Source organism: Octopus bimaculoides, chromosome 20 (assembly GCF_046866305.1).
Source record: "Octopus bimaculoides isolate indiv1 chromosome 20, ASM4686630v1, whole genome shotgun sequence".
Classification (NCBI taxonomy): Eukaryota; Metazoa; Mollusca; class Cephalopoda; order Octopoda; family Octopodidae; genus Octopus; species Octopus bimaculoides.
The window spans coordinates 23,735,104-23,760,389 of NC_142947.1; the positions used below are offsets into that span (position 1 = coordinate 23,735,104).

The following is a 25,286-nucleotide window of genomic DNA, read 5'->3' on the forward strand; positions in this document are numbered from 1 at the left end:
CTGCTGCTTGAAGGAATCCCTGACAACCAGACTTAATGGGTCAAATTGGATTGCCCAACTCCCATGAGTGACGCTGGGCAGCCGCACCACCCCAAATGAAAATCTCAACACTTCCTCCGCGGAAATGATGTACGGTGCCCCCCTTACAGTGCCAAGAGAGTTCCTTTCGAATACGAAGTCAGACCCGGATGTCAAAAGGTACCTCGCTCAACTGAGTAACAGCGTGGGCTAGTTGCACCCTGTTTCCATGTCGACACACGGTACACCCAGATCTTCCGTACCAAATGACCTCCACATGGCTAACTATGTGTTCGTTCGACGTGACACACGACGAAAACCCCTCCAGTCACCCTACGATGGTCCATATCAAGTCATTCATCCAGGAGATAAAACTCCTAATTGGCAGACGATAGATTGAAACCGGCCCATCTTGGTATTGACAACCCCGTTCAGGTAGCCCAGCCACCAAACAGGGGCCGCCCTAGGCAAATCACACCAACCCTTGACAAGGAACAGTCACCAAAGAACCGAGTAGTACACGCATGGGCAGGACAATTAAAACTTAAGCTCTGATGTACGTAAAGTAATAAACCTTTGATGAATGTATTCTCGTCTCCACTAGTTTGTTTGCGTATAGCTTAAGAAAACTATACCATGACTAGTTGGTGGTCTATTCACTAACTGATGGTTGCTCTCACTAACTGCTTTTTCCTAACCAAATTCTAGTATTTATAACTATCCAAAATCAACTAGAAGGATAGACATATTGTTGAGAACAATAGATTTCATTGGAAGTCTGTTATCTCTATTCTAGCTTATGGTGACCTAGAAGAGGTTAGAAGAGTCAAGTGGCAGAGACATTATTCCGGCTTAGCGAAGGCATCTGGTAAATGTAACTGCTGTCATAGAAAAACTATTGTTTTACCGTGCGAAAAGTACTGTTGAACTGTTAAGTGAAATTTGGTGATTGAGGATCGATTCTACGCCATGCCAGCATGAAGCCACTGCATATATATATATATATATATATATATATATATATATATATATATATATATATATATATATCGTCCGTAAACATAAACCCGTACGTATATAATATGTATGTGTGGAGGGGGAGTTGCAAAATTGGTAACCGGGGTAAAATAAGTAATTTCTGATTTCTAGCTATTTTCTCCCAACCTGTTTGAAATCATTACATTGCAAGTAATACATCATCATTTTGTACTGTTGCATCATCTTTGGGACTGAAAATTGGTTAACGTAGTTGTTCAAGTTGAGAGAGTTTGGAACAGTCAGGTGACAGATACTCTCTGTCAAGAAATTTTTCCTTTATCTTGACTGATTGTGATTGAGGTTGCTAATAAAGTATCTAGATAATTTTTGGTGCTTAACAATCGATATTCTTTTCTCTGTTAGATTCCAAGTCCATCTTTCCCTACACTAATGTCTAATTTTGAAATTTTCAATTTTCAAAAGACGGTGTCTAAAATGGGGTAAAATGAGCCATGTCTAATTTCAACTATTTCTTCTCTTTAAATGTTTGGTGTGTAAATATATCGTGAAGATTGCTACTCCAGAAGATCGTAAGGAAGCTTGAGAATATCTTATATTGAGTTTTGGGTTTTTTTGTTTTTAGATTTAGTTGAGTTTCATTAATTTCCTATAATGTGCCATTTTTCCACGATTCTCTTTCAATTTGACCTAGATATTAGAATATTTTGTTGCATTTCTAATCTTTCTAATATCTAAACACAGATATTGATGTGTTTGAGCCTTTTCCCATATGTAATTCTGGAGAATTGAAGAGACAAATTTACCTTCTCTCGCCTTACTCATTTTGCCCCAGGTAAATTTGTCTTTTATATGCTCAAAGAGAACAGAGATAACTTATCTGTGAACCTTGTAACATATCCGACCACGCAGTGCTTTCGATATTCTGCGATCACGTCATTTGCCCCGCTTTGTTCTCGAACCACCTTGTTCCGGATATGCTTCCGCAACAATATTCTTAGCATTGGCCTTTAAATAGAACTTTGTGTTGAAGCCAACCGATGTTCTTCCCTCTTCGTAGTAGCTTACGTTTCACTTGCATATAAAGCGCAGGTGGGACAGTTCTGTTGAGTATGTAAGGATCCGAACCCGAACTGCAAGATATTCAATTAAGGATCACGAGTAAGCCACCACAATTTCGCCTCAATGATATATAAATCGACGGCGTGAAGTTGTGACATAATTTGGCTTCTCGGATGATCTAAAATTGATCCCCTTTTCACCCTATAAAAACCGTTTGGCGCCTGACTTTCTGGGCAGGTGTCCTCAGGCATTCGCGTAGACCACCTTAAGCAATCATAGAAGGCAGGCTGCTAAGACCAGACAGTCTCGGACAGTAGAGCAAGGCGGACGGCTTCGGATACCCATACACGCTGTATCACTGCTAGCCTTCTACAACACAATACGGTTCTCTCCTCCATGTCGGCAGTTATATTATCAGCATCTTTCTTTTGTAAACAGTCAACGCATTAAATCAAGTCCAGCAATAAATATGTTAAAAGTTTGTGAGCTGCTTCATTTATTATATACACAGCCAGCTAGACCACACTACCATGATCATCAGCAATATAGCAAACACCAACAAGCACCATGACATTGGTGAACAAGCACCCTCGCGACAAAGAGACGGGCACGTTGAGTCTTTCTAGTTTGCTTTGAGCACACCTTTTATCGAGGTAAACGCCTTCCATCCTGCCCTTATTTTCCTCGAGATTTTAGCGTTCATGTCTCAGCACATACTGTGTTCATCAAGTGTATGTTGTCATCGACTCCTCCTCATTTCCGAATATTTCTTTCTTTGTGCATCCTCATTTAAAGTATTAACACATAAGAACACTATGTAGGCAGGTAAAAAACACTGAGGCCAATGAAATCAAGTATTTGTGTGAGAGTGCAATGAAAGATCCAGTCATTTTTATAATAGATTCATATTTTTACACTTCGCCACTAACCGAAGAAGGTGATTGACTAATCTCTCAGGTAGAAAATGATTACTACTGCCGATATATAACTAAATGTTTTTCTTTCACATATTTCTAATTCATACGTTTATTTCTTCATTTTAATTTTATGAATTATTTCCTACTTAGTAAATAATTAGTGAGCAGTATACAATGGAATTAAGTTTCTAGCGGCTCCAACACGTCCTTAAAGGTTCAACACTAAAAAATTAAAAAATACAACAGCTAATTTACACAAGTTAACGGATAATGAAAATAAAAATGAATCAAAAAGCATACACGTTCCTTTAATTACCCGCTACAACAGGGGTAAACAAATTGTTAATTCAACCCTAAACTAAATGTAAGATAAATCCTGCCAGCTGACGTCCAAGTGCGTCTACGACAGAGGCGTAAAGATATATATATATATAGGAACTTTTGTTTAACATACACCGGTTGATATAAAAGGAAAGCTTTTATTTAACTACGGAAGTCCATATGTGTAATCAATCCAAGGCAAAAATTAACAGAGTGAAAAATGTGAATACGATAAAATAAAAATAGATATTTAAAAAAAAAACTTCATACGAAGCATCCAGAAGCATTGAAGTAAACCTATATACATTGGAAAATTAGATGAGAACAGGTGAGACAATACGAAAGTTGCGGGATGGCCAATAACGGGAAACCAATATTCCCTTAAACTCCACCCGTAATTCATCAGTTTGTTTCTGTTGGTTGCCGCTCGCCATTTTTCTGTTTCTAGTTTGTACCAAGATATTCTAACTTTCTCTCTTTCCCTCTGTTGATTAGAATTTGTTCTACTAATTGGATCAAATCATGCCCAGACAATCAATAGTCTAGTTATCCAAAGGTATTTAATGCTTTACTTCCTTGTACTTTATTAAACCTTTTCGTAAACTTCTGTATTCTTTCCTACGATGACTATCAGTATAAAAAAACTTCATATTTATCAGTGTTGACATTTTAAGATCAAGAACATTTTCATAGTTTATTAATTATTTAATTAATCGTGTTAAATATTTATGATAACTCGTAGTATTGGTCAAATCTATCTTTTGTTCAAGAGTTTGTACACTTCCTCTTCATTTATTCATTGATAACATAGGCTTATGGTTAAGAAGCTCGATTCACATTCATGTGGTTCCTAGTTCGATTCTGTTACTTTATCTTAGCTCAGGTTGATCAATGCCTTGTGAGCGGAATTTGATAGACGGAAATTCTGCAGACGCTTGTCATGTATAACAACCCTTGCTAAAACAAAATTCAGCTTGTCTGAGTAGTCGTACATTTTCAAAACCCCAAATTGCTCCGTCTCAAGCATTCTAGTTCTAAATTATAGGGAAGCTAAATATCACTTCATATTTGGAAGTAAGAATTTATAAATTCCTTCTCTCAACTTGTGTTCTTTCTCTCCGTCTTCCATTGCTACTACAACAGCTTCTGCTCCTGACCTAACAAGGTGCACACCATCCCCAGTCCTGACATACCAACTTTTCACTGCTTCTTTTTTTCATTGCCCTTAATTGTATATCACCCTGTAGCGTACACTCGAGTGAAATACCTTCTCCCCTTTATTATATATACGGGCATTTGAATGTAGCAGACAACAGCTGTCATTTTACTTCAATGACCCACCGTTCTTTCTAATTTCATCTCTTCGCTACAGAAATATCTTCCTTTTATTATCTATTTTGTCTCCCATAAAATGACTTGTGAAGGGCTATCTGTAGCGTTCACTCGAGTGTACGCGTGGTGAAACCACGCTTAACCTCGACCGTCTAAAGTTGGTGACCCCGACGTAGAACACGGACCACCATCTAAAATGGTGACCCGACGTAGAACACGCACCACAATTCCATCTATAACCCTACCGAATCCTATGCTAAAACATTTGCTCAACTCTCTGAAGTTCCTCCTTGCTGTCATTCTAGTTGGTTAACATTCAGTTGAGACCTGATCGAATAGTCATATACTCAAAGATATTCCAGCCGTTAGAATAGCTTTAGGGTATCAAGGAACACATTTCAATATGTTTTCAAAACAAAGTAGGGTGTGATTTGAGGATTTAGCAAATATCTCTAACATGTTAAACGACCACCAAGAAGCATTCTCGTTTACTCTCTGCATCAACCTGCAAAATTTGAAATTAAATATCAATCGCGTCGACCTAACAGCCATTCTGGGAGAGCCTACAATGGTCATGCGCTCTATCCCGCTTTCTGAGTAAATAGGTAAAAAGAAGTACTACAACATTCATTTTACATGACATCTTGATCGATGTTTGACTTAAACCGCAACCACTTGTTTACTTTACACACTCGTTTATGCACGAAAACATACTCGCTTCGTTTGAATAATGAAGTTTGCTGCTGCTCAAAGACTGCAGTGTTTTTGACATCTGTTAATTTAGATTTAAAGTTGCAAAAGAATAACGACTTTAAACTCACAATCTCGATTTCACTCAAACTTTATCACTCACTCACATACACATTCAAGTATCTTTATCATTCAGACTACATCACTCAGCTACACGCAAGTATCTATTTCACTCAAACTTTGTCACTTAAAAACACACACACACACACTCTCTATATATATACACTCACAATATATACCCAGTGGTTCTTATACTCAGGCATATACAAGCATATATAAAAAGGGTTTCATTTATACAATCAGAGAATGGAAACCAGCTTTGATTTCATCACAAATGAACTTAAAAAAGGTACACACGCACACACACACAGAATACAACTTGCCATTCATTTCCTTTAAACTATGCAGCTTATGTAAGAAATCAAACATGGGTTTCTATTCTATATTATTACAGAATTTTTTTTCTATAAATTTTGCTATTTGTGTGTCAGGCTTACAATATTAAGAGAACCGGTAGAGATGGACTATATGTAATCTGAACCTCCCCCCCCCCCTTATTTATTAAATTTTTTTTACGGAATCCCATGTTTTAGGCTGTGGAGATTCCGATTCTGAAAACAAATTTTTTGAAAAATTTCACCCCCCCCCCCCACCAAGCAGGCTATTTACATGCTAGAAATAACAGCCAAATCTCACAAAACTAGTGTTAGGGTCAGGGTTAGGGTTAGGGTTTACCCTGTGGATCTATATAAAAACCGGTGGGTGGGGATCGAAATTTTGAAATTGAGATTTTTGAAAAAAAATTTCCAGAATCGGATTCTCCATGGTCTGAAACATAGGATCCCGTAAAAAAAACAAAATTTAAAAGGGGGGGTATACCCAGATTACATATACTCCATCTCCACCAGAGAACCTCTATGTAGTCACTTGATATGCTAGAAATAGCGTCCAAAACCCTTTAAATTACATATCTACTCATCTTAAAAGAAGGAAATTGCATGTTGAAATAATGTAACCTTGGATACACTGTTTAAAAAAAAAAAGCCTTTGATTACCGATGTGTTCTATGAGAGCTGACCTGAGGCTAAATAGCAATTACATAATCTTGCTATAGCTTCTGTATGGTTACTCAAACTGCAAGAAATCACAGCCAGATTTCCTTCAAATCATACCCTACTGTTTTAAAATAAAAATGGTTTCATTTAATTCTTAATGCAATTTATGGATGATCTCAACTGAAGCGCTTTTAATCATATGCCTTTATCAGGAACTGACCTGGAATTAAAGAAACAATTCATTGTTCTTGAGTAGATTTAGTCAACACTCTTGAAAAAATTCTATAATGTACTCAAAAATTCACAATTTTAATTCTGCAGGTATAAGATGGTATATCAGTTGGATCTATCATAATAGCATGAGTAGTGATTATCTGGTCTTCTAATTTTGTACGTGATTTAGGGTTTATAACAAACAACTTCATTATCAAGATAGGAAGAATAGATTTGGCAGTTACAATGAAGAGGTTGAGAATTAATGTAAGAAGTTTCTCACTGGCTTAATATCATAAAAATTATATTTTGCCAGTTATTTGTGTTACTTTTTTTTCTAAAAAAGGATTCTTCAGTAAATTGTAATGTAAACTTTAACATGGTTTTTATTACATACCCATTTATTTAGTATGCTAGACCATATGTAATTGCATATTCAATATTTTTATGTTGCACACCAAGTGAAATATATGAATATATGTTTTCCGAAGTCTTATAGACTCAGTGATAATCATATATAGATATATTGTTTTGTTTTGCTTTTTTTTTTTTTTATTGAATAGCCCCAGTAAACTTAGTGTTTACTCCTGATATAATGTCTGAGATAAATCCATATGTCCTATTTCAATGTATCTGGAGGATCTTGTTACACTACATTATTGTTTACTTCTAGCTCAGGCCTAATTAACCTGATCTACAATCAAAAATGCTCATACTATGGCCATCCTATCTTTTATTATCAGACATAGTTTATCTCGGATTACATTATCCAGCGTACTCTATTTTTAAAACTGTAGAGTGTAATCTGAAGGATAGTTGGCTGCTATTTCTATCAGATTAAATGAGAGCTTGAAAGTTTACTTATTGGCTTGCATTTCACTATGTAGAATTTGTGTGGAAGGCACACAGTAGAACATGTTCAACAGAGTCTCTGCAGTTCAGCATGATGAAGATTGTAGTCTAATAGTCAAAGTGATGATGAAAATGATTATTATTTAACAGTTTTATTTTAATTTTGTTATTCTCCCTTTTATCATTTTACAGTGTTGGAACCAAAATTGCAATGCTTCCAAATTTGTCCCTCTATCAAGATTCTTTCATGAACAAATTCAACATTGACCCTCTTTAGACATGCTTAGTAAAAAGACTTTGTCTTTTTGCTATGATTAAAGTCCTTATGTATCCAAAGTACCAGTATGCCTCATAATTGCAACCTCTGTAACAAGACTTTCAAGAGTCGTAATCGTTTGGAACAGCACATTCTCAAACACACTAAGACCTTCATTTGTCAGGTGTGTGAAAAATCTTTCCGCATAAAGTCTCATTTACTCATTCATTTGAGGTACCATACAGGTGAGAAACCTTATCATTGTGAACAATGTGACAAGAAGTTTCCCATACTGGCGACGTTAGCTGCACATCGCCGCAGTCATACTGGGGAAAGACCACATCAGTGTGATCTCTGTCCAAAAGCATTTGGTACAAGGCACTATCTGCAAGCACATCGGCGATTTCACACAGGTGAGTTTTAATTCTTTCATTGACCTTCTGGATTAATTTCAGTTTTCTTCATTTGTACTTCTATTCAACGATGCAATTCACTCTTACTCTGCACCAAGATAGGTTAGAGGTTTTAATAATGAGAAGGGGAAATAATTTTTAGATTAAACAAACTAGAACAACATTTACTGAAGTTCTTTTAGTCCAAACAAATATTTTACAATATCTGAAATAGTCATTCCTGACAATCTTAATGTTTCATTTTAATCATTAGAGAAGATCAACAGCTGAAGGTTAAGTGTTTGATAGCTAACACAGTTTAAGTTTTACAAAATTTGCTAAAATGGTTAACTTTAGTCCATGTGGTAAAGAAGCTTGCTTCCCAACCACATGGTTCTGGGTCCAGTCCCACTGCATGGCACCTTGGGCAAGTGTCTCCTACTATAGCCTTGGGCCCAACAAAGCCTTGTGAGTGAATTTGGTAGACAGAAAGTTAAAAAAGTCTGTCATATATATATATATATATATATATATATATGTATGTATGTGTGTGTGTGTGTGTGTATCTTTGTGTCTATTTTTGTCCCCCACTACCACTTGACAACCAGTGTTGGTGTGTCTTACATCCCCATAACTTAGCAGTTCAGCAATAGAATAAGTACCAGGCTTTAAAATAAATAAGTACTTGATTCAGTTCATTTGACCAAATTAATTGAAGGTGGTGTCCCAGCATGGTCACAGTCTAATGACTAAAAGCAAGTAAAAGATAAGCGATAAAAACCCAGTCACCTTATTCAGCTTCAATCATTTTGTCTAGCTTAAAGTAAATACTATACAATTACTATTTGCAGTTGCATGATACCCTCTTCATGAAATTGTGCTTGCTTAGATTTTCCTGACTCAATCACATCACCCATCACAATCTCCCCTGGGATAAAGATCCTAGGGGAGAACTGGGAAAGAAATATTCTTCCAGACTCCTGGGGGCAGGTAGGGTAGTAGCTTCCTGATATAGAGGTTAGTAACAAATATGGAAATAAGCTGTCCTGAACCAAATATAGGCTGCCCTTGGCAAAGCATGGCACCTGATACCATTTGATCTAGGATTAAAGGTGAGGTTATAGGAGACACCATGCTGGATGTGCAGTTCCAGTGAGTCATCCATTGACTAACAGTGACACTCATGCAATATGGGGTAAAGGAAACTATAAGATCAGTGATTGGGATCAAGTTCTTAAACTGTGGTACTGCGAACATCTATAGATCTAGCAACCATAGCCTTCATTTAAATATTGTTGTCTGACTTTGTAGCAGTCAGAGGTTAAATGTATGTGTGTGTGTATACACACACATACATGCACAATATATCTAACCATAAAATACAGTCGTGAATATAGAGTTTTATGTAGTCAGCTATATAAAAAAAAAACAAATTAGAAATAACTATGTAATGAAAGAAAAAAACATTAGTGCAATGGCTAATATTTTAATAATTTCAGCTAGTATGGGAGACTACTCAGGATATGTTTTGATCTTTGTAGATTCTTCAATGAAGCAGACTTCATAGTACTTGCTAAAGTGATAACAGAATTACTAATACATAAGTAACTATGAAAATTGAGCAAATCTTTTGTTGTCTTTCATACTTGCTAATTTGATTAAAATAGTTATTTGAAGTAATGTTGTCTTTTCTTCATCATATAATGGTTTCTAATTAGATATTTTTTTAATACTCAATCAATACATTAAATACATTTCTAAATCAAGTAGTTCATGTCTTTAAATATGTAAATCTTTCATGCAGACAGCTAAGAACATTGCAGCTTGATGGCTTGTAGATACTCAGGATATGTAGAGCATTGGCATACCATACACACTTTTTAGTTGTACAATTAACCATAGAAAGTATATTTTACTGCTGTAATATTTGCTCAAATAGCTTATATACATTCATCCAAATTTGCAGATTTTATCCCAGCTAAGAATTGTATGGAAAAATTAATGACAGAAATAGTTACTCTCTGCTCTATGAAAGAAATGAGGGAATAACTGAATAAATGAGATAATAAGATCTTTTGGATGTTTTTTTTTTTACAACACACTTTTATACTTTATCTATTTCCTTTTTCATGTTATAGTACAAAATATCCTACAAATAAGATGTCTCAGGTAGATATGATATTGGCTTATATGCTCATAGGTCATGAGTTCAAAACCCAGTGCTGGCATTTCTTGTGTTTTGAGTCAGATTGCTTTTCTCTGTTGCCTCAATTCACTGTCAAGTATAGGTTCCAGATTGTTTATGAATGTTGGCTGTGATAACAGACAAGCATCCTGTGTAAGGGGAGAAGTTTATCTGTTATATGCTTATTATTATGAAATTGGGGTTAGAGGACCTCTTGGAACTTAATGTTTTTTTAAAAATTATATTGGTATATCAAAAGATTTTGATTTTACCAAAATATTCATTTAGCAAACTCCAGAAACATTATTCTCGTATACAGCTATTTTGTCTAATAGCATTCATTCATTCAATAAATAATTTTTTCACATTACATATATAGAATAAACTGGGTTTTGCAAATAGCGAATTAAAACTTGAAATGAATATATATTAAATTATCATTACATTAAAATCTACTCCACAGTGATTGCAACAAATATTTAAATTTGTGAAAAAGTTGTAGTTCAAATATTCAATAAACTTTAGAAATCAAAATTACAGGAAATTTCTTGGAACATGAATTTATAAAAAATTTTCAGGTGGTCAAACCTTTAATAATTGCTTTCTTTTAGTAACTGTTACATGCCTAATTAATAATGAGCTTTCTCCATTATAATATAGATAATATAGATGGATTAATTTTGTATTTTCAGGTGAAAAGCCATATCAGTGTGATCAATGCGAGAAGGCGTTTTGTATTCGCAGTAACTTATTAGAACACCAGCGAACACACACGGGTGAGAAACCTTTCAAGTGTGACTACTGTGACAAATCATTTAGCACGCGTAGCAACCAAGCAAAGCATCATCGGATTCACACTGGAGAAAAAAAATTTATATGTCAATATTGTGACAAAGCCTTCATTGATAATTCAAGACTGCAGAAACATGTCATTGCGCACCTCAAAAAGCTGATTCATAAATGCAAATATTGCAAGGAAACATTTGATACCGTAGATAACTGGAGCATGCACTTGAAAGCACACCGTGCTGATAAACCTTTTAAATGTTTGAACTGTGAAGAGGCATTTAACAGCAAATCTGAGTTAGCTGCACATCGAAAAATACACAGTTCTAAGAAACCTTTTGCATGTGATATGTGCACAGATGCATTTTCCAGCCGCTATGCCCTAACAATGCATCGGCGACAACATAGTACGCTTTACTCCTGTAAATACTGTGAAAACACTTTCACTTCCACCATAGAGTGGAGTACACACATTCAGCAGCATCTTGCAGAAAAGCCATTCAAATGCAATTTCTGCACAGAAGCTTTCTCTAGTAGCTATGATCTATTGAAACATAAACGAGTACCACACTGACATGAGGCACATTCCTGGGATATATTGACTGACACAATTTGGTGGGCTTATCAGTTGCTATGTATAATTAGATTTAATGAATCTAGAAGGGTTTCACACCCAAGGAGGGTTACTTGGTACAACCTCATGGTTTACGCTAGTTGCTGCACATAAATGAGTATAGCTCTGTGTGTGTGTATGTGTGAACAATTGAGCCCTTTGCCTAAATTTTCCCCATGACACCACACTACTTTTCATTTCTCGAACTGCAATTTTTCCTCAATATCACTAATCTTTCTCATCACCTAGAATCATTTTACCTGATATCCATTCCTCATCCTTAATATTGTCCTCTCCAACCACATTTTACATTGTTCCTCCCAACCAAATCATCTCACCTTCTCTGCCATTATATGTCATTCACTCTCCCTATGCCTCCTGTCTCTCCCTTCCTACATGCTTTTGTAACCTACCTTGCTACTCATCATCTTCCTCTCACTCACACATACACACCATGGATGTTGAATGATGATAGTGTGAGTGGTAATGTATGCACAACCTGGTGGTTAAATAACGTAAATAATTACATATTCATTTGTGTATAGGAAATAGCTTGATACCCAAGATCTTCTGAGTGGTATAATCTGATAGTTATACTTGTTGTAAAGTATATGGCTTGAAGCTTTCTCATGGTGTGTTAATAAACAATTTAATGATTATACCAGTTGTGATATATATGTATGTATAAATGGGAGCGAGGGAATAGAATAAATCTTAAAGTGTAATTCATTGGATTGATCTCACCTTTACACTAGCCATTACTGCATATGGAGTATATGAAGTGTTATGGGGAAAATTGTTGAGTACATAATGTATCCTGATTCATGTAACAGGGTTATTGGAGATGGCAGAAGATATCGCTTATTTTGACCTATGATTTTACTGGTGGATACATTAATGGTTTAGGAATGGAATAATGCAGCTTGCATTGGATGGTAACTTGTTTATAACCTGATTTCTACACTAATGGTATTTCTTAAGCTGGTTCTATTAATGTTTCAGATTTTTGTACAAAGCCAGCAGTTTTTTTTTTTTAGAAGGAGGGGCTTGGTTGATTAGATCAAGCCCAATACTTGACAGATACTTTATTTTACCAATCCCCAAAGGACGAAAGCAAAGTTGACTTCAACAAGATTTGAACTCAGAATGTAAAGAGCCAGAAGAAATACCATGTTTTTTTGTCCAACGTGTTAATGATTCTACTGTCTTGATCTGGTGGTTGTCCAATACCTTGTGAGTGGAATGTTAAAGACAAAAACTATATAGAAGCCTGTTGTATGTGTGTTGACTGTGTGGATATGGAGTTTGCTTTGTAACATTGGGGTTTCAGATTCTATCCAATCATGTGTCATCTTGGGCTCACTAATGCCTACGGAGAAATTGGTAGTTAGAAACTTTTATAGAAACTCTTTGTGTGTGTGTGTAAGAATGTTTACATTCCATGTGTCTTTGCATTATGCATTTAGGCAAATTGCTGATATACTTATATTCCCTGTTAGCAAAATGGCATGTAACTCTGTGCTTGTGAAGACCAAGGAAATAGAAAAATATTTTACTCAAGAAACAGGGAAGGCTTGACAATAGGAAAGGTATTCAGTTGCAAAACACTGCCTTAGTTCATCTTCATGCAACCTATACTAGCAAGAAAGAGTAGATGTAGAACAAATGAATGAATGTGTGTGTAAGCACATGTGTGTATATGTATGCATGTTGTATCCAAATATATAATTTGTAAATAAAATCAAATGATAGTACTCAGTTTATGATACAGAGTTTATTCATATATTAAAATTAAAATTTTGGTCACATGTTGTTTCTGGACCATCGTCTTTCAAGAGGCTCCATTATATATTATTTGCAGCTGAAGCTTCTTGAATCATTGCACGGAGTTTCATGTTGCTTATTATTCAGACAATTGAAGAAGAGCAACATTATAACGGGATATCAGCAGTAATGTTTGTAAATGCATCAAAATGCGATTAGTTATTGAGATTTGATTGGTTGCCAAAATAAATTTTTTAAATGGTAGAAAATGCATTACACATTTACTCTGTTGTCATGTGCTGAACATGTAATATATTCATCTATTCACATGCAAAAGTGTGATGTTTCTTGTGTCATATGTGTAAAACATACAACAGCAAAGAAGATAGCTATTGTTAATGAAGTTTTAGTGTTGATGAATTACTGAATTTATTTTGTCTCCATCCCTCACCTCAAGTATATGACCATTTTTTGGATTTCTTTAAGTATCGATGAAGTGTCTGCATGAATTCACCAATTTTGATCTGATGTGTAAAATTGTTAATGATTACAATAGGATATTTATACTTCAAGGAGACAATGGTTACACCTTCTGGAACCATTAATGAAAGAAATTCATCTTTATACTAGAACAGTTAATTGTGAATATTATCATCCTTTGCAATCCAAATATATTTGGATAGTTAGATGATAAGACATTGTCTTTCTCAATGTTGTGAGATTCATTTTTTTCAATGAGATATTCAGAAAATTTGTTGGGTGGGGGCAGATGTTAGGTTTCACTGTCATTTGCAAGAGAGCCTTTAGGTTGATAAACTAAATGTTTTAAAAAGACACATGCTTTTCAGAGTGTAAGTGTTAGACTTGTTACTATTAGAGGGGTAAAGTTTTGCACAATTGTACTGGAAGTTTTCTGTTTATACAGGCTACAGAACAGCAAAGTTTCTGCAAACTCACCTGACTCTTTAGCATTCAGATTATCTGTTAAATGTAATGTTTATTTATTCACATTTTGTAAAATTAATCATGCATTATTTTTAGATTGACATTGTAGGGTGGATATGAGAGGCCAGATCTGGCCAGTTTGAATATAAAACAGATATGGTTGATGTAAATGTTAAAGGAGGTAAACACTATTTCTGTTAAAGATGTATCTTTGGTTTGTGAAGAAATACCTATTTATAAGGTTTAGAAAGATCCTTGCAGTTATAAAATGAACATTTAAACTCTAAAAAGAATCGTACCATATTTTGTTTTGTTTCCTATTTCTGCATATTAGTGCTGTACTGTATAAAATGTCTTTTTTTTTTTTTTTGAAACCACTGCCTTTTAATGTCATTGCAATAATGAACAGGACACTTAAAGGTTCCTGGTTAAATGAAAAGCCGGATATGATATTGAAACTGTGCAAATATTATATGTGAATAGATGAATACATTATGTTCTGCATATGGTAAATAGATGACAGTAATAATTTTTTTTTGTCTAGCAACTAGAGAAATCACAATGATTAAACATGTTTTAACGTGTTTGTGGTTACTTAGACATTGTCATGATTCTAGAAGTTTCAATTGCTAATAAAATACACAAACTCTATATATTGAGTTTTTTCTTCATCTGTAAACAAACATTCACCAATACACACACACACACACAGTGATGATAAAGTCTTGTAGATGTTGATGAACGAGTGTTCTAATGGTTCAAAACGTATAATTTAAGTTGCCGAGTATTCCACAGGCACCCTATACCCTTAACAATCCTCAAGCAGACTTGGTGCTGTGACTCACTATGTCCATCTGACAGTTTCCATCTGTCCAATTTCACTCACAAGCTTTTGGTCAATAACAAGACTCTGGTAAAAGACATTTGCCCCAAATACTGCAAAGTGGTTATATATGGAGTGGGAAAGAATATGGATTTTGTTATATATGAATTGGTTGTTATTAGGCCTCATGTCATCCTCGATTGAGTAGACCTTCGATCAAAAGTGTTCAAGCTATGATCATGCTGTCTTTTTCCAGTAGTTTATCCTAGACTGCATATTTCAATATGTCCTTTTCCTTCATGTAATAGCTTGGCTGCTATTTCAGGAGGATAAGCAATTACTTAGAGACTCCCTCATTGATTCATATATCAGTTGGTATCAATTGGAAGTGTTATTGGCAAAGTTTGGTTGAATGTATAGCTCTATAAATACATACACATAGACAGACAGAGGGATAAATGATAGACCCAGTTATTAGTTATAAATTTAAAACATCAAACATTTTTAAGGTTACATACACTATATCAAATAGTGCAAATTAGAAATAAAGGATAAGACAACAAAAGTTTATAATTGTATAAAATCAACAGGTAATATTTTCCCTTTTCAGGAAAGTGTAGGAGATAATTTTAGGTATATTTCAGTCTTATTCTAACTTCATCAGCATGGTGTAACTTCCAAAGTAGTTATGAAAGATCAACTCAGTAAATGTACAAGAATTGTTTAGCAAAGAAAGGAAAAATGTAAATATTAATAGACATTAATAGGCACAGGCATGGCTGTGTGGTACAAAGCTTGCTTCCCAACCACATGGTTCAGGGTTCAATCCTACTGCACGGCAACTTAGGCAAGTGTTATCTACTATAGCCTCAGGCCAACCAGCACCCTGTGATTGGGTTTGGTAGACGGAAACTGAAAGAAGACCATTATTTATTTATATATATATATAAGTATATATATGTATGTATGTATATATATATATGTGTGTGTGTGTCTTTGTGTCTGTCCCCCACCACTGCTTGACTGTTATTGGTTTGTTTACATTCTCATAACTTAGCAGTTCAGCAAAAAAGAGAGCAATAGAATAAGTACCTCGCTTAAAAAAAGTCCTAGGGTTGATTTATTCAACGAAAAGTTCTTCAAGGTGGTGTCCCAGCATGGTTGCAGTCTAATGATTGAAACAGATAAAAGAAAATAACGGTAAAATATATTAACAAGTAGCAATTTGAGTCAGGAAAGAAATTCAGACTTACTATCTTGTTAGTGTGCCTTTTTCCATTTCTCTCTTTTTTCAATTTGTTACTTATAATGTTCAGTTAATTTGCATTAAAATCCCAGCAGTTAATTCAAAGAGAAAACATGCCAAATAACTGACACAAGTATACTATATATATAATAAAAATTGTAAGTTGGCAGTCATTAGAGGTTAGTTTAGAATGTCTTGCAATATTCATTCTTGCTCACTGTGCTCTGAGGTCAACCTGCCTTTCATTAGTTCATGGTCATTTAAATACCAGGTCAGTGCTAAGGTCGATTTCTCCTGGGGAAAAAGAATTGGCTGTATCAGATCTGGAGCAGGATGGGTTCCACTAGATTCTAAAAATATCCAAGGCATCATGTATTACAATGGTGTCCTTATAACTCCATTTGGAGATAAGGACCCAAAGAAGAAAGGATAACTAATCTTATAGACACACAATGAGTGCTGATAGACAAGGGAATGATTTCCCATGGTGTATTAAAGGGCATAACCCAATAATTACACCATGTAACATGATTTTTGCCCTTGAGTAGCAACTGTTATTTCCTATTTGCTTACTCCTAGAAAGTATGAAAAAGGCTAATATTTTCTTCAAACTGCTTTTGTTACATTTATTCAAACCCCAAAGAATTCCTCTGAATACATAGCTATGATATTCCTTCACTACTCCTGCTCATGATTAGAGATGCACATATTGTCAGCTACAAAGGGGACATGCTCAAGTGGTTATGGTCAAGCAACTGGCAAACAAATCTGTGATAGTGAGCAGAACATTTGTTATAACAATATTTCTGTTTCGGCAACTCAGTGCCGAATCTGTCTGAAATGTAATGGAAAATAGGTCAGTTTCAAAACATTGATGTCCCTGTCACAAGAGCAAAGTTCGAAGGGAATAGTAGTCATTTTCTTTGATTTCTAGATAGAAGCAAATAGGAAATAACACTTGCTGACCAAAGACACAAAAACATGAAAATTTTGTTTCTGTTATACTGGTCATACAAAGTGAATGAAAGGGTGCCATTAACTGATCATTTGTGGTTATTACTATATTTTACATAATGCTAAGAAATTTAGATGTTCATTGGTTGTGATTAGTGAATGGGTGGGTCATGGGGGGAACTTAAGACTGAGATGTGTTGGATCAAAGAAAGAGGTATTTAAATGAGATAGTTTATGCAAATATCTCTAAATTACCATTGAATCCATTTTTGTAAATTTATGTACTTCAGTCAGGAAGTAAATTTGAAAACAATTTATTTTATGTTGTTTATTCTCAAGTGATCCCTAATCAAAGAAATTTGTGATCAAATATGTTCCATCCATGACCTCCCTGTCTTTCTTTTCGGACATTATGCACTTCAGATTATCATCATCGTCGTTTAACATCTACTTTCCATGCTTGTATAGGTTGGACGATTTGACTGAGGACTGAGGAACACTAAACTCGGCTTGCAAAGACCTGTTGGGGCAAACAAAAGCAAAACCGTGATGGCACCTGTACCGGTGGAGCACTAAGAGCACCGTCCGAGCGTGATCGTTGCCAGAACAGCTGTCTGGCTTGTGCCGGTGACACATAAATAGCACCATCGTGATCGTTACCAACGTCGCCTTCCTGGCACGTGAAAAGACATTCAAGCGAGATCGTTGCCAGTGCCGATGGACTGGCTCCTGTGCAGGTGGCACATAAAATACACCATTTCGAGCGTGGCCGTTGCCAGTACCACCTGACCGGCCTTCGTGCCGGTGGCACATAAAAGCACCCACTACACTCTCAGAGTGGTTGGCATTAGGAAGGGCATCCAGCTGTAGAAACTCTGCCAAATCAGATTGGAGCCTGGTGTAGCCACCTGGTCCACTAGTCCTCAGTCAGATTATATTATGCAATATGTCTTCCCTTTTGTAGAATGATTGTGTATGATATGAGAATGATTGACTGCTATTTCTAATAAGTTGAAGGTCTGTGTAGAGGCTCCTTTGGCTCATACATGAGTGTAGTATCCCATTTGATTTCATCTTCAAGCCAACTATGGCAGCAGCAAGCTTTCCTGAACATTTTACAAACAGTGCCATTCATGTTTTTCATATCTTCATCTGATGTAGAGCCTTTTACAAATGGGGATGCAATGGATGTATGATGCATAGTATACACTATGGATGTGAAACATGGGCCCCATACCACTAACATATCAAACAGCTGGAACAGTTTCACACAAAGGCACTGTGCAGGACCATGAGCAGTTGCTGGCAGGACAGAGTGACAAACCAAGTGCTAGACAGAGTTGGTTCAACAAGCATTGAGTCAGTGCTGCTGAAAGTTCAGTTACACCGGGCTGACCACATCATCAGAATGACTGACTGTTGTATATGCAGGCAGCTCTTGTACAGTGAGCTCACACAGGGCTCATGCAAATGAGAAAGACCTGAAGTACAAGGACAGTCTGAAAAGTACTTCAAATGGAGTAGCATTAGTCCACTTGAACTTGAAGCCTTTGCTGCAGACAGTTAAGGATGGAGGTCTCTCATTTCACAAGCAGCAGCTGCCTTCAAAGAGGACTGGTGACAGCATCTCGCTGCTGCAAGAGACAGATGACACAGGGCAGCATCTGCCTCAATCTAAACAACTGACTACTGTTATGACACTTGTGGACACCTGTGTGTTTCCAGTTTGGACTGTAGAGTCACATGTGCTCTCATTGCTAAGAACACAGATTTTGTCATCGTTGGACACTGATGGACTACCACCTTACACTCTACCTGAAGTTGTACACTTCCTGACCTCTGGGTGATATATCAACATAAGCTCCAACTGCTTATCTCACCTCTTTGAACAGTACATCAGCAAAGAAAGCCTTCTCTTTCACTGTTTGTTTTGCATGCAGTTTTAGTAGAAAGTGGGTTATACATCTTTAGATTGTATACCTGACTTTCTACTATATAATTAAAGAATATAACGGAACGCTGAACTCCAGACTAAACAACTTAAACAACACTTTATTTAGGTGGTAAATATATAAACATCTTTAGTTCTTGTTGTTACAGCTTCTGTGTGTATGAGCATAGTTGTTGGGACGTTGTTCTGTAGTTGTGAGCGAGCTGTCGAGTGTAAGTCCGAAAGATGTAGAGAGACAGCTTAAACACACGTCCATGCTCAATCGCTGGCCAGCGAGAAAGAGAATGAATTGAGCGGGAAACGCTTGCTTGTTTATTTCTTCGCATGCGCAGGCATTACTACAGAGCTCCCTCGCCAGAGCGGAAACGCACAATAAATGAAATCTGTTAGAACGCCTGAGGCAGGATGGCCACTGAAAAACCACCCACAAGATGTGGTACAAACACACACAAAGAAAATTCAAAGAAATGAAATGTACACTTGTGAAATACATGCATGCAACGTATAAATGAAATGACAATGACAAAACAACCGTGATGACAACTGTCCAGGAAACTGGAATCACGCGATGTAAAAGTCTAAGTGTTTGTTTTCCCTGAAAGGAAAGAAAATGTATGAGTGCACAAGTGTGTGTGTGAGAAAAAACACAGAACATGCAATGTATAAATGAAATGACAATGACAAAACAACCGTGATGACAACTGTCCAGGAAACTGGAATCACGCGATGTAAAAGTCTAAGTGTTTGTTTTCCCTGAAAGGAAAGAAAATGTATGAGTGCACAAGTGTGTGTGTGAGAAAAAACACAGAACATGCAATGTATAAATGAAATGACAATGACAAAACAACCGTGATGACAACTGTCCAGGAAACTGGAATCACGCGATGTAAAAGTCTGAGTGTTTGTTTTCCCTGAAAGGAAAGAAAATGTATGAGTGCACAAGTGTGTGTGTGAGAAAAAACACAGAACATGCAATGTATAAATGAAATGACAATGACAAAACAACCGTGATGACAACTGTCCAGGAAACTGGAATCACGCGATGTAAAAGTCTGAGTGTTTGTTTTCCCTGAAAGGAAAGAAAATGTATGAGTGCACAAGTGTGTGTGTGAGAAAAAAAACACAGAACAAGTGAAAGTGTCTGTAGTATAGACTGCGAAAAATCCCAAAACACCGAGATAGAGTACATTGATGAAGACGTCGGCGCAGGAACTGCTATAGCTGTGTTCTGTATGTGTGGTGGTAATGATTCAGTTGAAACTTGGCGACGTCGGGGGGAAAGCTTGTAATTGATAGTAGTAATTGTTGTCGTCACGGTGGTAATCTTGGTTGGCGCACGACGCTGGTGGCGAAAAGACTGTTTGGTGATGAGTGTTTGAAAAGGTACGCTTTTACAGAATGATCGACAGACAAATCTCTGTACAACCATTAGCGAAAACCTCGAAGAAAAATTTTCTTAACCCAAGATGAAAAAACGACCGTGTGAAATGAATAACAAGAGTTATTGTGTGGCATAAAATATGTATGTATAATGTGAGAGTGTGAATGCGACATATAAGAACATAAAAAGCAGGCTGTAATTCTGTCTGTTTTTCGTGAGTGGAAAAAAATCCACTCTAACAGAGGCGAGAATAAAAACCGCTCTTGTTGAGTCGTGTTGACTATGGTTGGAGATGTTGGTAATCCGTAGTTCAGTCTCCATGGCCGTATTTGTTCTTTAGTCGAGGTTCACCAGTTATAAGTTGGTAGTCCAGAGTCCATGCTGCGTTTTTCTTCGTCGGGGTCACCACTTTAGTAGAAAGTGGGTTATACATCTTTAGATTGTATACCTGACTTTCTACTATATAATTAAAGAATATAACGGAACGCTGAACTCCAGACTAAACAACTTAAACAACACTTTATTTAGGTGGTAAATATATAAACATCTTTAGTTCTTGTTGTTACAGCTTCTGTGTGTATGAGCATAGTTGTTGGGACGTTGTTCTGTAGTTGTGAGCGAGCTGTCGAGTGTAAGTCCGAAAGATGTAGAGAGACAGCTTAAACACACGTCCATGCTCAATCGCTGGCCAGCGAGAAAGAGAATGAATTGAGCGGGAAACGCTTGCTTGTTTAATTCTACGCATGCGTAAGACTACGCATGCGCAGGCGTTACTACACAGTTCTATACCCCATCCTTCTCCATCTCCCCAGGCTCACCACCTTGCATACATACATGCCAAGTGCAAAAGAACTCTTCTTTGCTTCATTCCAACAAGGACTGCAATCTTGACAATGTTACTTCTATTACCCTCAAATATTGCACCTTAGAGCTAGCCCCTATACATACTAGGCTCTTCAATCTCTTCCAATCTACAGAGATACACTCTGATCTTTGGAAACATGCCACAGTGTATTCTGTTCCCAAGACAAGTACCCCCTCTGATCCTGTAAACTACTGTTCTTTTGCATTCAATTCTAGTATCTCAAAGATAATGGTGACAGTCTTTACCAATAATGTTTTCCAACACTTTAATCTCTTTCTCCCTTTAATAACCACCTTCCTCATCCATTAAGTCAGATCCATTGGTTATCTACTCTTCTATGTCACCTGCCAGTGGGCTGTCACCTTAGAGAAATCTAATGAAGGCAATGTTGTTGATTTCACCAAAATCAAAGCTTTCTATCATGTCTAGAATGTGAATTTCTTATCAAAACTGCCTGCCTTCAGGTTCCATCTGTCACTCATTTTTTTTTATTGGTAGTTTCCTATCAGATAGTGCTATCATAGCATATGTTGATAGAGCTCTTTCTGTCCTACACTATTAACTGTGATGTGCGGGGGGAGTGTGGGGTTGGGATGGTATGGGTGAGGTGGGTGCAGGTTGGGGTTTTCATTCATTCTGACTTTCTTTCTCTTCCTCTCTTTTCTTCCTTCTGCCACCTTCCACAGTTCTTTTTCATTCAACTTTATTGCCTCTTCCACTTTCTCCGGTTCCTTCCTACCTTCCTCCTGGCTTTTCTTATTCTGTGAAGGGCAGTCCGCTCTAATGTGGCCCTTTTGGCCACATTTGAAACATCGAGGGATTCTGCCCTCCCCCCCATACTCTTAACACCATATCTCCTATAGTTACTGTTTCTAGTATTTTTTCGAGATTTTCTTTTGTGCTTTGTATGCTTATTTCTAATGTTTGGCCTTTCCATTTTAATGTTTCCGTTTTTGTGGCTTGGAGGACAGCTATTTCTTCTTCATTCCTCAGAAGTACGGCTGCTGCAACCCAAGCCACATCAATTTCAGGTGGGATTCCCTCCATCCTAATCTTGGAAGTCCTTCTTCCAAGATACGTGGGTAGGAGGACCACCCTTTCTATCCTTAGTGGGGTTACTGAGTGTTCTTCAGCTATCCCTGCTGTTTTGAAATGCACCTCTATGGTTCTGTATCAGCTTCCTCTGACAGGATATGTTATATCTTGCCAGATTGACCTTAAAACCTTTTCAATTGTTTCTGCCGACATGCTTTCAATTCTCCTCTCTTCCATCAAATACACCTTGTATATGAGTGTTCTTTTCTCCATATAGTTCAATACATCTTGGGGTGGTAACAACTTTACGTTACCACTTGTATACCATTTTTTCTTGTAGTTTTTTTAAATTTGTCAAATCCACTTCTTTTTTCCTGAATTCTGTTGCTTCTGCAAAACTTTTTTTCCTTAAACTTTCATCCATCTTTTGTACTGCTTGCACGAGCTACTCTTGCAAAGAAGACAATTCAGACCCGCTAAGGTCTGAATAAAACATACTCTTCACCGTTGACATGGCTAACTCTCCTCACACGTGGAGAGAAAGCACAAACAGAAAAAGCACTGCAAAGCAGAACAAAAACAATCAACAATTCCTCAAAAACACGATATGAACACTATAGCAAATGAATACTGCTGGCAGCACTGTGCAAGCAGCCAATAAGAGCTCGCCACAGCTGAAAAAGTAGAGTATTGATTTTTTACAGCTGGGTGTCATGATTTTTCGCTGGCTCAAGCCAAATCCTAGGTGAATTGAGAGTAGTCTATTTATGTTGGGGACGCAGAATTTCGAGGAAAAAATTTTAAGAAAAGTACCCTAAATCAAAGAGAGCACACATGTCAAATTTGGTGAAATTCGGTCGTAAATTATAGGAGTAGAATTTGTTCATGCAACACACAGACAGATCACTTGCCTTTTAATATATAAGATAGATTAGAGGATATATTAACCTTTTAAAGGGATGATTACATCCAAGAAAACATTGGTTCTACACCTAAAATAAAATTATTAACTTTCAACTCTCAATTTTCTTTTCCTCTATTAATTGAATACAGATTCTTTTATTTGTTTCAGTCATTTGACTACAGCCATGCTGGAGCACCATCTTCTGTCGAACAAATCAACCCCAGGACTTGTTCTTTGTAAGGCTAATTCTATCGGTCTCTTTCTAATTCTATTGGTCTCTTTTGCTGACATGCTAAGTTACAGGAACATAAACACAACAACACCGGTAGTCAAGTGATGGTGGGGGAACAAACACAAAGACACACACATTAATATATATATATGCGATGGGCTTTTTTCAGTTTCCATCTAGGTTTGGTCGGCCCAAGGCTATAGTAGAGCTCATTTGCCCAAGGTGCCATGCAGTGGAACTGAACCCGAAACCATGTGGTTGGGAAGCAAGCCTCTTATCACACAGCCACTCCTGCACCTATATGTTTGTATGTCAGGTTGAATAAAAAAGTAAGCAACGTTTTGAAACATGAAATTCACAATATATTTCAACACTGCGGAAATTTTATTCATCAAAGTAAGTACCATTACAATCAACACATTTTTGTCAACAAGCTGCAAGTTTGTTTATTCTGGTAACATAAAAATCTGGAGTTCTGGAGCTGATGAACTCTTTGAATGCACTTTCAGCATCAGTTTGATTTTTGAACTCCTTCTCTCGCAGGAAACCATCAAGGTGCTTGTAAAAGTGGTAGTCGGTAGGAGAAAGGTCTGGGGAATAAACTGGGTGGGGAAGAACTTCGTAGCCAAGTTCCCTCAACTTCTGGAGCATCATTAGTGAAACATATGGTCAAGCATTGTCATGAAGAATGATTGGTTCTCTTCTGTTGACCAGTCTGGGATGGAGAAGTAGCAGTTTTTCATTCATTTTGGCAATTTCATGGCAATATGTTTCTGCAGTAATGGTTTTTCCGGGTTTTAAGATGTTATAGTGGATGAGTCCAGCAGCACACCACCAAACAGTCACCATAACCTTCTTTTTGAAGAGCTCTGGTCTAGGGAAGGTTTTTGGTGCTTCATTTTGGTTCAACCACTGCAAAGAACATTTTTATTATTGTACAGAGTCCAATATACAATGCAAGTTACAATACAGTTAAGAAATGGATCCGTCTGGTTACGGAGAAGAAGCAATGTACAAGTTTCATATCTGCGCATTTTCTGATTTTCATTCAAATCATGTGGTACTCATTTGTCAAGCAGTTTTGATTTTCTGATCTTATGCAAATGGTTGCTGGCAGTTTTCTGACTAACTTGAAGTTCTTTTGCCAGTTCTTGAGTGGTTTCACGTGGATCTTTCTCAATGATGGTCTTTAATTGACCATCATCAATGACAGATTGGTGTCAACTATGCTCATGATTTTCAAGGCTCAGGTCTCCACTGTGAAATCGTTTAAACCATTTTCAAGCTGACCACTCAGTGGTCATTTCCTCACCAAACACTTCATTGATATCGCGAGCAGTTTCAGCTGCTTTATGTCCTTTTTTGCAGTTGAATAGCAAAATTGCTTGAATATCGCACTTTGATAGTTTCCATTTCAAATGATTGTAACATCGGTGAA

At 36.7% G+C, this 25,286-nt stretch overlaps 1 protein-coding gene across 4 annotated transcripts; it reads left to right on the top strand.

Moving 5' to 3' along the window:
• The first annotated feature begins 1,640 nt into the window (after positions 1-1,640).
• LOC106879454 (uncharacterized) lies at positions 1,641-15,108 on the top strand. 4 transcript variants are annotated; one of them, XM_089338226.1, is made up of 4 exons: positions 1,642-2,729; positions 3,810-3,870; positions 7,709-8,185; positions 11,042-15,108. In XM_089338226.1, exons 3-4 carry the CDS (start codon positions 7,861-7,863, stop codon positions 11,707-11,709), a joined length of 993 nt encoding a protein of 330 aa, XP_089194352.1. In that variant the 5' UTR covers positions 1,642-2,729; positions 3,810-3,870; positions 7,709-7,860; the 3' UTR covers positions 11,710-15,108. The 4 variants fall into 4 exon arrangements, with proteins under 4 accessions (XP_089194353.1, XP_089194352.1, XP_014784500.1 ...); XM_014929014.3 differs by lacking the exon at positions 1,642-2,729 and adding an exon at positions 2,738-3,642; XM_089338227.1 differs by lacking the exon at positions 3,810-3,870 and having other exon boundaries at positions 1,641-2,729.
• Positions 15,109-25,286: the final 10,178 nt, after the last annotated feature.

Bases quoted from the DNA above. Each gene is read 5' to 3' on its own strand.
- LOC106879454 (XM_089338227.1), top strand. From the start codon at position 7,861: ATGCCTCATAATTGCAACCTCTGTAACAAGACTTTCAAGAGTCGTAAT. The intron at 8,186-11,041 runs GTGAGTTTTAAT...TTGTATTTTCAG, and splicing joins ACATCGGCGATTTCACACAG to GTGAAAAGCCATATCAGTGT.